Source organism: Styela clava, chromosome 4 (assembly GCF_964204865.1).
Source record: "Styela clava chromosome 4, kaStyClav1.hap1.2, whole genome shotgun sequence".
NCBI lineage: Eukaryota > Metazoa > Chordata > Ascidiacea > Stolidobranchia > Styelidae > Styela > Styela clava.
Genome location: NC_135253.1, coordinates 4,968,822 through 4,983,709, shown reverse-complemented (window position 1 = coordinate 4,983,709; position 14,888 = coordinate 4,968,822). Strand labels below are relative to the sequence as shown.

At 35.0% G+C, this 14,888-nt stretch overlaps 1 protein-coding gene across 1 annotated transcript; it reads right to left on the bottom strand.

Annotated features, from left to right (window-relative positions):
* Positions 1-11,639: 11,639 nt before the first annotated feature.
* On the bottom strand, positions 11,640-13,965 carry LOC144422028 (uncharacterized). The gene is made up of 5 exons (XM_078111749.1): positions 13,847-13,965; positions 13,557-13,674; positions 13,089-13,182; positions 12,676-12,736; positions 11,640-11,990 (listed from the first exon to the last, which is right to left on the bottom strand). The coding sequence occupies exons 2-5, from the start codon at positions 13,664-13,666 to the stop codon at positions 11,941-11,943; spliced, it is 315 nt and encodes a 104-aa protein (XP_077967875.1). The 5' UTR covers positions 13,667-13,674; positions 13,847-13,965; the 3' UTR covers positions 11,640-11,940.
* Between the last annotated feature and the right edge of the window lie 923 nt (positions 13,966-14,888).

Sequence of the window (14,888 nt, the reverse complement as noted above, 5' to 3'; positions counted from 1 at the left end):
CAAAAACCTTTTTTCACATTCCTTACTGTTTTTCCGTATCGGTTTGGCAGTTTCGTGACGAAAAGCATGCGTGATCGTGTGTTTTTTCATGAAAAAACAGGAAAGGGTTCTATGGTATATACACTGCTATACAACATCCGAGATAATTAAATTCCAAAACGTCAAGAGTGGTCGGCGTGGCATCATAACAAAAACAAGATTAAATTGTATTTTCTTCAGTGAAAACAACAACAGCTTAACTTTATTACAATGTCAAATACGACTAGTTTTGTCATTTTTTATTAATTTGCTACAATTGTGATTTTTAAATTGAAACATTATTCAATACTTTTTCATAATTTACAAATAATATTATCAGACCTATAGGGAGGGGGAAAATAGAAGGCTTAGTAAAACGCGCTGCTGCGAATTCAAATGGAAGTATATCTTATAAAGCAGGTTCTCTTATTTCCAGATTTTTTTATTATTATTCCTCTTTCAGAATTGGCAGGTCTCAAGTTTGAATATTTGTCAAAATTTTTAGTTTTTGCGAAAATAACAAAGTATTTTGGGGTTTATTTTTGACTCATATCTGTGCTTCGCAACCGTCCTGATTCGTTCGCTGTTTAATTAATCCTATGATAAGTTTTTGTTTCATTATTTTATACAGATAGATCTATTTTGACTTTCACGTTTTAGTATAATTAATATATGTAGCTTTCGGTGTGTGTTGTTTTGAAAACCTGCCTCATACGAGAACCATTTAAAAAAAATCCTTAGCACAATTTTGAAGTGGAAATACTACTCCACGAGATATCTCAGAAATTGTAACAAAACAGGAAATAGCACGTTCTTGATTTCCCTTCAGATGGAATGAACCGTGTCACAGAGGACTCGAAATCCTAGTTTTGTCAACAACCTGGTTATAGTATTACAACCAGGCGACATTAAGAACATTCTCTCTCGTCGTAAATTAGTCGCACACCATTCCATTTGTTTTTGGCGATGAATGGTAGAAAACAGATCCCAAAATGTATTTATCATACATGGACAACCCAAAACTTCAATCTTCATGAAGTTGGGTGGAGTGGAGGAGTATACACTTCAGTCGCATCATAGAGATTCTGTTTGACAGACATATAATAACTTCATTTTTGTTGTTCGAATTACAATACCAAAAAAATGGGTGAAAATCAAGTTTGTCAGTAAATGACAGTGGATTGATTCAGTTCTTAATTAAGCACCAAAATTCATTTAACAAAAATTTGAAGTTAACTTCAAAATGTTCGAATCCTAGAACCCTAGCCCTAACTGGGTAATACTGAGTTGTTATTTTAAAACGTGGCTGGGGTGTTTTCTCAGATCTCACATTTTTGCATCCGTTGGGGGGGGGGGGGGGGGCTTATTCAAAACCGATATACATAACAAATTTTGATAGTCGGTCCTTTTTTTTAATTTTTTGTCGAAATTAATTGTTGCCACTAAAAAATAAAAATAAAAATCTACGAGACGCGTTTCGAAGAATAATAGTGCTATTTAGTGAATTCTTGCTACGAATTGCGTTGCCGATTCATTCAAAAAATATATCGACGATATTTTGTTTTGTAAACGAATGCGACTAATATTATGAACTTTATACCCTCCCTTTTTTATGTGATAACTCCATATAATATCAACATTCAAGTAGATTCTAATGCACTAATTTGCGATCACTGGCTATTTTCATATTCGAATTGGTTAGAGAACAACATTCTTTGAAATGTTGAATAAAGGGCGCTCCAGAAGTGTGTGTACCAATATGGAGGTGACTAATTTTATTCGCCTACACCAAGTTGTGTAAAGGGACTTAAACCTATGGGTAGGGGGTGTATTCAGTTGGCTAACACAGACAGTCCCCGAGCTCGTAATAGAACTAAAATGAGAAAAATCGGAATAAAATTAGGATCTAACCTGGTACACACACTACGTTTACGGGAGTACCGAATCAAGCACGTATCCAAGGCACACGATATTCTGTGTCGCTTACTTACAAACCTCTAGATACGCTAATAGTATGCATATACCAGTGTTGCCGGTTTGGGAGCCATAACGATAGCTTACATCATGTTATATATGGAATAGGATCTTTAGTGTTTCCTTTCAACTTATTTTGTTATCACTTTTTGTTTGTTCAACTGCGATTGGACGGTGAGGGGAAGGTTAAACGCTCACCATGGACCGAAAAAGTCGTAGAAATAGATTTTTTGAGTTGAGCACTTCCGTTTGCGTTGATGTGTCGTATTGGGTTGACTAGTGTTATTTAAATATACTTGTTGTCGAAAATTGTGAACTTCCGATATAACGAAGTGATTCCCGCGTGAAAAGTAAAGGGAAATACATAAAACTAAATTTTTTCTCCTTACCTTTGGAAAGTAATTTAATCGATCATTTTCGTTGACGAAAACAACAGTTTTAATTGGATTCTTAGGTCATCCATCAATTTCAAAAATATTTTTTTAATAAAAGTGTTTTCCGGTTTAGCTTTTGTATAATTTGGCAAATGCGTGTTTTTGTGTCAATTTTGCAGAAAATCGCTTTATCAATCTCTTCGGGGTTTGGTCAAAAATAATTCAAGGAGAAACGGTTTAGATGATAGCTATATCAAAACATCTTTATCGTGTACTCCATCAAGATAAATTTTTTGGTTTATTTTTATCTTAAAATTAATCATTTTTGTGGTTTTCATGAAATTCGTTGAAATCGAGAGTATTCCTAAATCGAGAATTTTAACATTTTCTAGCATGAGCCACAAATGGCCAATTCTTAAGCGTCTCTAAAAAGGAGAATATTTTCTGACTATGCAAACGGTATATGAGTTTATGAATTTACATTTAAAGCTCGCCCATCTCTGGCTGATACTTGCTCAAAACAAGCTGCTCCAAACTATAAACGCTCTAATTTATATATTTATACTGGTGAAAGCGATAATATTTCTTCATCATGAGGACCACGTTTGCTTTATGTGCAATATCGTTTTCCACCGGCATAGTAATGTTGATTGATAAAGACACCGTTTTCCGACCACTTTGAGCGATTACGGCTCTTGTCGTGACGTCGAATGGGTGCCATATCAAAGAATTATCATTCTAAACTGGGCGTATTTGGCGCTGTGACGCACATGCCGGTATCGTTTTTTGTCAATTTTCCGGATTTGGATCGCCTATTTGTGTGATCGGTCAGTCGGATTTTGGTAATAATGGCAAAACTTAAGCCTCATAGATTATTTTCAAATGAAAAGGTTGGTAGAACAATGCTACAGATAGTGAAATGTTATTGTGATTTTCTCATTTTGAAAATAAAAATGTTGGAAGGGAGAAGAAATATCTCAATAATAAATCTATATTAGTAACGCGGGAAAAAGTAATTTAAAAATTCATGCAAATGCTTTAATTTCCATCACGACAAACTGATTTAAACTCCCTACATTGCACTAGATACTGTACCGCCACTGAAATGCAACTGGCATATGAAGAGCCCGAAATATTTTAAATTCGACGTAGCCTATTATATCGAGTTGTTGTTGCAATATACAAAAAAAAAATGCTCAACCCACGTCCAACTAGCTTTAGGCCCTCATAAGCCAAGTGTAAGAAATTGTGTGGATTAAACTGTCATGAACGTACTTTCTTCCCGTTTCTTTTAGTGAGTTCACGAGCCCTCATCAAAGATGGGAAGTATTCTGATACTCTACTATAGTATTATATAAAAATTCATTCGTGATATGATGAATCAATACCAATGAAACGAGAATGGAAATAAGTCAAGTCGACGCTGCCGGGAGAGGAACTCCTGTAACCTAAAAACTGTCAACTGTTTTGAAATTTGCATAACCAAGGCCACCCAACCGACTCGTGCATTAATCTTTGTTTCTGCTTATCAACTGCGACGGGAAATTGAATAAAAGCTAAATTTGTTTAGAAATTTTTAATTTTCATTTCATTTCCATTTCTGTTTTGCATACTATATTACATGTACGCATATACAGCGATAATTTAGTTGTAGGGAGGAAGATTATCTGAATAATTGGGCCCGCCTTAATCAGAAGCACCTTTTATGTTAAAAAGTATTGGTCTATATATATACTCTATAACCTATCGTTCTCATAATATGTTTTTATTCTAATTTGAAATCCTAGAAGTGTTGAAAGTTACAGGCCCCACCAAAATGCGATCGCCTGAGACTTAAGCTGTTACCCTAAGCTGTAATATAGCTACATTACAATTGTTGGATGATAAAGCAACAAAGCTGTTGTGGTTATGAAAGACGGTAGTCGTAGCAGCAGTAATTTGGTGTGCTAGGCGCATGAGATGGAACGCAACAACAGGTAATAAGCCCGTCACAAACGGAGCAATTTTTCCATTAATTTGTTACCTTATTCCAAGAAGTAAAGCTTTCGTGTTTTGGCCAAAACTTGATTACATATTATTGAAAGTTGACATTTGGTTCCACGTAGACTTAAAGCACGACTGTCTTCACTCGATGACCTAAACCACCCAGTCAAAGGTCACGTAGTCGACATATCGCATTTCAAATCTAATTCTATGTTGACCGTAATGATCAATTTGGACTCAGAGCCAAGGCTGCTAAAATCATAGCCACGTACGGGACTTAGATAAATCACTACTTATACTATCTATGGACCATTGTTGGAAATGTAATTATCAGACAGAGGATATTCTAATTTGAAAAAGAGGCGGAAAGATTCGATTTAATACGAACAGGATTGGCGACAGTATGAACTAAGCGTAGAATATGTTACATACGTTAAGCTAACGTTATCAACAACATTCATCGTGCAGTATCGACTTAAATGATCGTAATAAATGATTTAATTTGAAACATTGTTATGCCTGCTAAACCTTTTATTCACCATGTCATTTCAAATTGAGTTTAAAATTAGGCAAATTAATTCTAAACGAAAGTATATCTGATGCACAGTCGTGTTGCCCAAATGCAACTGTGATAGGATTTTTCCATGTGTTGTTTACCCTTTTGTTTTTCTGTTTGTTTTTGTGATTTTATTATTACTCTGATGATGATTGCCGCCGAACGCAAAGACAGGAACGTTTCGTCTGCCACGTTTTGGTTGGGACAAGAACACTCGACTTGCGTTGTGGTATCCAACAGACATGTTTGTCTGTTGTGACAGACATGTTTGTCTGTTGTGTTGTGCTGTTTAAGTTAGTTTATGAAAGTTTTGAGTTCTAGTTATCGTTACCCACTTCAAGTTGCATTATTGCTGTTTGATTAAAAATAAAGCTGTAGTCGAACCTCGGATCTTCTGATTTTATCGTAGTAGATGTTTTGAAGTACATCGAAAATGAGTCGACTCTCTTGGAAAGAATTAGAACGCGGTTCTTTTGTGCGAACATTTTCTTTAATTTAGACTCTGAGTTGGGATAATTCTAATACTTTAGGTGAATGATTGGAGGATTCGTATGAAGCAAGATTCGACAGGTTTATAGTGCAAGGGGATTTCTCGTGGATGACACAAATCCATTTTAAAAGCCAAACGTTTCTTTGCTCTGGTGCATATAAATCCTTTCTGTAGTGATGCAGAGTCGGGGCGGTTGTCTCGTGTCAATTACTGAGGGGATTTCAGTCCGAAAGCTGTTTATGCTTTTAACACGGTTGAGACCCCTCTCTAAAGCGTCGCCATCGCTAAATCTCTTTCTTTCTATTTTCAAGTCGTCATTCACAATAAGCACCGAATAAAAACAAAGTAATTCAACCAAAACACACTGAAGGCATTCGAACAAATAAATCATCTTAAATCCGACAGGCGAATTCATGCCAATGTTTTTCTAACCTATTTAACTAACCATCAGCTGCGTATCGTTATAGACGGGCTCTGCTGGTTATTTTCGCACTTATGTCACAGTCAAGTATGGGCAAATGTTATATGTGTACATCAAACTCATTTTACATATGGCCATACAAGGTATATCGAATTTGAGCGAATGAAATTTTCTAACACTTACGCTTGGATAAAATTGTTTAAATTTAATCATATGTCGTAATTCTGAGCACAGTCTAAAAACAAACACCTTTGGTTTTCAGTCAGATCCAAAATTAACAGTTTATCAAATCGAGTGTTTTCCACTGGAGAACGATGACGATTACTTCATATAATTTTGCTAATTATTTTCCATATTACTTGGGTGTTTCGTTTTAAAACTCGATATGAAAATACAATAACTAAACTCATATATTCCTTTGGCGATCGCGGGATTAGTTATCTCCTAATGCCCGAGTTGGCTCGTGTAAGGTATTCAGGGATTAGAGATTCCCTCACTAGTGTCTTCGTTGACACTAATCTGCATTCAAACATACACAGTTTGGGCGAGTATAACACACAATTCGAAAACATCTCCCACACGATGTTTTAGCAATAATTGCAGAAGCGCCATAATTTAATGTTGTAACGGCGTATAGCTTTATGTTTGAAAGTTCAAAAATATTCACTCAAAAATAGAATATATTAATCATGAGTAAGAAATGAGCTCATATGTTTTATTGCAATATACCAGATTCATCAAATTTTGTATAATCTCTAGTCTCGCACAACTAGATTTAAGACTTCAAAACATGATTAGACTGAGACACAGTAAAACGAAGCAGGTGGATAGCAAATGTTAACTCTGCACAAGGAATGTAATCAAACATAATGTTATGAACCGATTTTATTTTCAAGTTATCATTAAAAGGGTCATATCAATTAATAATAACCAAGCCTATTGTGTTCGAAGTCACTTAGGTGTCCCATTTTAAAGTCTAATTCTTATCCAACAGCGCCATCTACTGTTAATTACAAAACACTGCCTTTTGACGTCAGTATCACCAGGAAGCAGCATAGACTCGTGTACTTTCAGTGATTAGGCATGTAATTTCTTCAATTGATTCACTCTAATTTAGCACAAAGCCTAAAATAACAGCGTAAAATTTGTTGTCCCAATACTATTTTTCATGTAGAGGTGTAAATATGCAATCAGAACGTCTCTGATATTATCACATTTTCAAATAGGATGTTTCGTGGCCATCTCCAATTTGCCCAAATAAATTCGATAAAACTACGATAACTGATACTTTTTAGTTTCTAGTAGAAAATGAAACTTTTCATAACTATACCTATGACATACATTTCAAGTTTTGAATAAATTTCTCGTTTTTTTTAAGTATATCTTTATATATTCAGAAATAATAAAGAATCTCACAATTGAATAGCCATACATGAGTACCATGATCAACTTACCGAGGGCTATAAGAGGCACCGAGTCGCTTATGCGTCGTAAATCTAGATATTTAGATCAACCGGCGAGATACGATTAAACGCTGACGGCGCAACGATTTTTCGTGACTGACAACGAACCCGTTTAAACTTTCCTCGACTTTGTTTTTGCTTTTATTTTTTTGACAAGGTTTATGCGTGGTACATGTCTGCCAGAGGATAAAATATAATATTTCCAACCTGATATCAATCTCCCAAATTGGTGCCAGTGATATATCGAGTTTCTCTCTTAAGTTTCTTGCTTGATCTATGCCGTAAACCGAACAATTACGTGTCTGTTTTATGACGTCATATTTTTGTAAACATACGCTTCTTGAGCTATTCAAATTGGTTACGTGATAGCGTCGTAATGGTCAACGTTCCGCATCGCGATTGTCCAGCTGTAATCACGTTAACCCTTTGTACACGTGAATACGTTTTTCTTTATTATGACCACTGACTCGCCAACGGGACTATGTGAAAATGCCCTGGTTTCCTTCACAAAAATGTAAGTACAAAAAGCCTCTCAAGTATATCTATAAGGAACTATACGATACAGAGTCTACCGCGACTGTACGTTCTAAAATCTTTCATCATCTACATTCAAATATGGGACGAAAACCTATACAAAACTGGACATCTTGTGTTTGTGTACTGTAGTTGGTAGACGCTGTAACTGCGGGCTAGATCTTAAAGACCTGCGCCTTTTATTTTAGATGGCTCCGCATTTCTTTGAGTGAATGTTACGAAACATTTCATTGAAAACATCAAGTATAATTTTCGAAACGCAGCTTACAACACGCTTGAAAATTATATATCGCCGGATGAGAACAGAAGGGGCCTAAGTCACATTTTTGCAAAATTCACTTTTTTCAATATTTTGGGGTTTTGAGCCATGCTCCTCTACAAGGTGGTGGTCTTGAAATCCTTAATTTTTCAATAATAAAAATTTTAGCTGGACTTAGGACTGTAGAAGTTAAGAACAGAATGGGCCTAAGTCCAGCTAAAATTTTTAATAATATGAAATTCAGAATTTCAAGACCACCACCTTGTAGAGCATGGCTCAAAACCCCAAAATACTGAAAAAAGATAGTCCCAAGTTCCAATATGATGGGCATGAACATCAGAAATGAAATGTCCGAAACTTACATTCCTAAAAATTTCTTCAGTGCAACTTAGGCCTAAGTCACCTTGTTTTACCTTGCATCCCATACAAAAAAATTCAGAAGTTGTTGAGAACAGAATGGGCCAAAGTCCATTATGGGGGTAAAAAAGCAGGAAGGAATTGAAGCTGAAGTGCCAAAAAATATTGATTACAAAGCTATTCAAATCCACATTAAAATAACCAGAGCTCAGGTCTTTACTAAGTGTGATTATCTAGAAATTCAAAAATAAAAAAATTCCAAATTGTTTTTTGCGTTTTTCTCAAAACTCAAAATTGTGACTTGGGCCTGTTCTGTTCTCATCCGGCGATATGGCACACATTGAAATTTTTGTTGTTTTTAGTTATAATCAACTGACAAATCCAAGAGCAAATACTTTATGCTCCACAGTGCTTTATATGTATAATACTGTGTTAGGGCAGTTTTTTTTTTGACCTTGCCTCTATAAGAGTCCAACTGAAACAACAAAATTAAATGACATTTGATTACCTTTGCTTTCAAGTATTTGATTAAATGTATAATGATTAAAATGTTTAGTCTGTATGACTTAAAGTCGTTACATGTCTAAAGAAGAAAATCATTCATATGTCAGGGAGAAGTTTAGAATTTCAGAGTATAAAAACGTTTAGTACGGCATTTATATATATATATACCGGACATGGGCAAACTACGGCCCGCGGGCCAAATCCGACCCGTTGGGTTATTCAATCTGGCCCGCCGAAAACCAAATTTTAATGTTTTACCCAAATATAGCTCAAGGAATTTGTAGAGATCACGATTAAATTTAGTTTTGGCACGAGGCTTATCGATTTCCACTTTTGCTTTCGTAACACTAAAATATTGTTCATAAAATGTATATATCTTTTACGTCACACTTACACCGCTTACCAGATTAGATTGGCAAAATTTTTGACCGCATGTCCAAAAACCGAGCCCACCCCTAATATATATGCTCAACGTACCGGTACTTGTAAATGAACGAGAATATCGTTGTTGTCATCAGCGGATGGTGGCAATCAGGTTAATCTGCTTATTGACGGCGTTTCACGAGCTCTCGCGCAAAATTGTCCACCGAGCTCTTCAACCGTAATCAACACCGTTACGTGTATAGACCCAAGTTAGGACCGGATTTGGAAGAGTATAGCTACGAATATACATATAAGCTCGCAACAATTAGCCTAATCAAGTCTGGCGTTCTATTAAATCGTGACTAATTTCACTGTTTATCGAAGGTCATATCTTTGGCCGAGCCTAATATGTAATGGTTCATTTTTCAATAGCTATTCTTTTTTCCACTGCTGACATAGTTCATTCGGGTTCGTTCGCCGATCGCAAGATAAAATAAGCTTTTCTCCGGGAAGGGAAAGATAACACGATTTAAACAGACAAAGACTATCACATCAAACAATGCCCTCTCCATTATAGTTTTCGTTTCTGGACTGGCTGCCACTTTACGTCATTCCCAGCTGACCAATAAAAACATCCGCTCCACCAAGTATTGATCTCAGTAGGAAACATACAAATGGAATTGAATGAACCTCAGATTATTATTCGAATAATGACTAGACAAAGTTCCTCAACCGTTTAGCGGCACTTCAATGTTGGCAACGTTAAATACTTTATGAAAACCAATAAAGTTCTTTTCTTCTGTATCTGCTTAATATCAAGTGATATATGAATGGCCACCGTCCGTGTACCAATACTGGACCACCCAAGCGATTTCAAATTATTTCTTGAGCAAACGTGGTAATGGATAAGCGAACGAAGACCCTCTTTTATCAATAGACTTGGCAGTTGAATTACATCAGATCTTAGATCCGAGAATCGGGTCTGAAAGGCATCGTCATCGAAAATCAGCATTATAACAAGTAGTGTATACTGAATATGTTTAATAAATTTGATCTTTTTTGAATTGAAGTTGGCAAATACAATCAAGCAAATATACTTCCACTGATTATCAGAACTGCAAGAGATTGGGATTGCAATGAAATTTAGTTTTGTCACGAGGCTTATTGTTATCCACTTTTGCTATTGTAACACTGTAAACATTGTTCGTAAAATGTAACTTTCTACGTCACACTTACATGACCCGCCAGTGTATGTGGGCGAAATGTTCGTTCGGCCCTTGGTCCTAAAACCTTGCCTACCCCTGTTGTAGAGGGTCGATATGCCGCGGATAAATTAAACGAAAATTGCACGGAAAACCGGTATTTTTGCAAAGTACGTTGTTGTGCTACACTGACACCTAACGTATTGTGGAAACCGCAAGATTCTAATGTTTAGCATTTAGGTCTAAAGTCGGGAGTTTTCGTTAAATTGGGAAGCGAAGTTGCATATTCGGATTTTGAAGATGAAAAAAAAACTTCGTATCTCTATAATAAATGCTATTTCTACTAGTCACTATGTAGTCAAAGAGTATAATATTCACTATCTTTCGGCCTTGGAGCCTGGCAAGAACTTGTTTCCAACTTTAGGAAATCAAGCTCGAAAATTTAAACCTCTTCTTGTTTGGAATTAAGAATTTATATAAACGACTGTGCAATGGTTCGTCCGCTTATATTAAACTCGGAACCCTGATGTCGATCTTGATCTATATGCTAGCAAGAGGTTTTATTCGAAACGATACGTCAAGCTGAAAAGTGGATTTTGATTCGGATTAACTTCCAATCCCCGAATAACGTAGATTTCCGGGTTTTCACCGGTGACATTTGAGTTGTTCCAGAACAATACGAATTATTTGTTTTTAATTTTTTGCAGTGTAACATAGTTTTCAGGATAAAATCGTCTACATTTGGATAGGGTGTATAAGGCACGATGTGTAAACAAGGATTGTTTTGCTAAATTGCTATTGTTGTTGGGAAATAGCCTAGGAAAAGAATTTTTCAAATATATAAATGCATTGACTACACCAAAGAGTCAACTTGTGCGAAATTACCCTACTATTAACAATAACACTTTTGCAATTTATTTCCGTTCAATTCCAAATTTACAACTTATCCGGCTTTCTTGAAATTTAAAGACACCAATCCCGACGGTGAATAATCGCCCCTGATTTACGACAACCATTCTTTCGATATCGATGCAAAATATCACAAACAAAGCTGCGCAATAAACTGAAATAGCGCAACTTTAAAGCATTTGTTTTATCGGAAAAATAATCTGATTCACTGAATGAAAAAAATCATACAAAACTGTGTTCCAGCTTTTATTATTCCGAAAAATACTCGGATGCAAAGCAGCATGTATGACATGATAGTAGAAAGAATAACACCAAATAATATTCATAAATTTTGTTGAATTAAAGGATAAAAATATGTTTGGTTAGTTTAAATATTCACTCTGTATTAAAACATAGATATACTGATCAATGAAAAATATCTTTCTCTTAAATAATCAAACAAAGATTTGAATCAAGATTTTGAATCAAAAAAGTTGCTTGTTTGTTTGTTTTTCTTATACTACTATCACTGTAAACATTCAACATCATGAAGATTATTCGAAGTCTTCCACGGACTGAGCATTTCTAAAATGGTTGAATTCATCTGAAATGAGCAAGAAATTATATGGTGAAATATCTCATTAAATGATTGTAATTTTCAGTTAATTAGTTTAGCTTTCGTCAGGGCCAGGCTTAATTAAGCGACTGCACAAATGCAGCCGCGTTGACCGCGCACTTCAATAGGGTCCTCGCTAATAGTATATAGGTGTAATTTATTTAATTAAAATACTGGTAATATAAATTATAATCAAGCATTAGTAAGCGTTTTTATTCTGCACACAATGCTCGTAAAGTAAACTTACTTTATTCGTGATTTTGTGCTTAGGTAAATGGCTATAGAACGTGAAAACGAATTAATTTTGTATTTCAAAATCTAAATTTTCTTGTATTCTCTTTGTTTCATTCTACAAGCACAAAAGCAAAGGTCGTCTATGGCTTGAGTGACGTTACATAGTAAATAATTTTAGAGGGAATCCTATTTTACAGAGACGTTTTCGACATGCTAATTTGAGACGAACAGCAATCGTAGACAGATAGACATCCACGATGTGTTTCTTGGGGTTAGAGTTGATAAAAAACCACAAGTGATAAATGGCCAGAACGTATACAACTGATTGATTTCCTCACATTGTTTTGTCACAAATGATACCAATTCAAAATTTTGGATAAACGAAATCAATCTACACTACTGGGTATAACTAAGAATACTGGCAATTTATAGTATTTACCCTCATCCATATCTCTGATCATTTTGACGGCCTCAATCATTTGATTCATTTCAGCATCGTCCTTTGGGGAAAAAATATTACTATTTATCAATATATTCAATGCAATCTTAATCATAAAGCAACAACCGTTTGACTGGATATGACGCGCAGTAAAATTCAACAACAACGCTGAAAAAATATATTAAAAAAATGAAACTCTACTCGCAGAAGCTGAGAATTCGTTTCCATGGGATATCACAGTCGACGACCACCCTGGATTCTCGTCTGTTCCACACTTGTCGGCATATATATGATGATGTGAAACACGTAACTCGTTATGTATGAATTTAATGCTATATAGTGAATTACAGTTCATTTCACTCTCCAATATTGCTAAACAAAGTAGGTTGTTGAACCAAAATTAGCATTCTCACCAATTCTCTTAAAGATCGCATATCTCCAAGAATACCAAAAAGGGCCGCTTTAGCAGTAAGCTGAGCAAGCTTTTTGGCCACTTTTTTCCCCGTCCTAAAATAATCAAATAAAGGACAAAGTCTAGAATTTTGTGAGTTTAATTTACCTAACTAGATTATAATGTTAAACAGTATATCAGTCACTGCTGCAATCACATTGTATTCTATGCAAATTATTTATAAAGTGAAATATGCATAGTCGAACTGGATCAGGATGTTTTCTACAGATTATTTTGACCAATTTGTGATTGATGAAGTTGTTGTGATTTTTAAATATAGTGTAAATGAAACATCGAAAGATAGATATTCATTTAAAAAAGGTAACGTGTTACCGTCAATGAGTCTTAACGTAAAGTATTAAAATAAATTTAAACCAATCCCTAATTAAAATAATATATATCGATAAAACGCAAATAAATCACGACTTACGGGCTGGTCACGGTCTTCTTAATGGCTTTACCAACTTTCCCGAAAAAACCGGCGTCGCTGTTGACAACCAACATTGCTACCAATAATAAAATGATTGTGGATTTCATCATTCTGTTTTCTGCAGCGGCGAAAGGAGAAAGAGGAATAAAATTAAGAGGAATAACAAATAAACTTCCCAATTTACACCATTTATGCCAACTTAGATTCATGACAAAAACAAAGAATTGTCCGTATAAAGTATAAATGGATTTACCACTGTGTGTAACGGAATACAAAGTTACAAATCTCACCTGATTTATCCTTGTCTCAAGAAGATCGTTCGTCAGTTTCTGATAGAGTGGTTGGTGCTCGACTAAAATTTTCTTCTCTTTTATAGAGATTCTGGACAATCCTGGAAACGGCGTCATCATAAACATCTGGAATTCCTCGTTTAATCCATATGTATGCCTTATTATTTAAACAGGAAGCACTTTTGTAAGCAATAAATCCTCGTTTAATCCATATGTATGCCCTATTTTTCAAACAGGAAGCACTTTTGTAAGCAATAAATACAAATCATAGGCCATACTGATATGTAATAAGTTCATCACAAAAAAAAAATCAATAGAGTTTCGAATTAATTTGCGTTAATTTGCCTTACTTTTTCGTTGAATTGGGTAGAATTTTGTAAAACTTTTGACAGCTTCGTTTAAATGTGGAAACATATGTGGTCAGTTATTCTGTTACATATTCTAAATATGATGCTAAAATAATGTGAAAACTATGTATCATAATTATTTCTGTATATTAAACCTAATTAGTTTCCACTAACTAATCTCATACATAGAAACAAACAATTGTCGGCATAGTTGGATTCTGCTTAACCTATTATATTACAATGTGGATTGCACATCACCACCAGAGTAAACTCATTCGTGAGTGACGTGAGATATTTTTAGGCTGTAAAAATATTGTTCATTCCAAATTGAAATGACTTCAGTTGTTACATAAACAGATGAGTTGTAACCTTGGGATTTGTGAAGAATGTATTCAGTAAAGCCTAAATGAACTAGTTTCATGCTTTAGGCAAATCATACCATTTAATCAATCACGGCTCAAGTTTTTACTTATTTGCAACAAGCAATCTAATTAACACAAATATTAATTTCTTATGAAACGATCTTAGAATACTGGTATTAGTTAGCTAATGTTTTTCTCACATATGGCACGACCTACTGTGAGGTTTGCCTATTTGGGGAATTTTTCCCACGCGAAAATTGACCAACGCAAATAAATTCCATGGCATCTACGCAAAAAAAATCTATTTTGGCTAAATAATATGAATCTAATGAA

Excerpts from the sequence above, each read along its gene's own strand:
- LOC144422028 (XM_078111749.1), bottom strand. The coding sequence starts at position 13,666 with ATGATGAAATCCACAATCATTTTATTATTGGTAGCAATGTTGGTTGTC. Across the intron at positions 13,183-13,556 it reads AAGAAGACCGTGACCAGCCC|GACGGGGAAAAAAGTGGCCA; the intron begins GTAAGTCGTGAT and ends TGATTATTTTAG. Across the intron at positions 11,991-12,675 it reads GATCAGAGATATGGATGAGG|ATGAATTCAACCATTTTAGA; the intron begins GTAAATACTATA and ends TGCTCATTTCAG.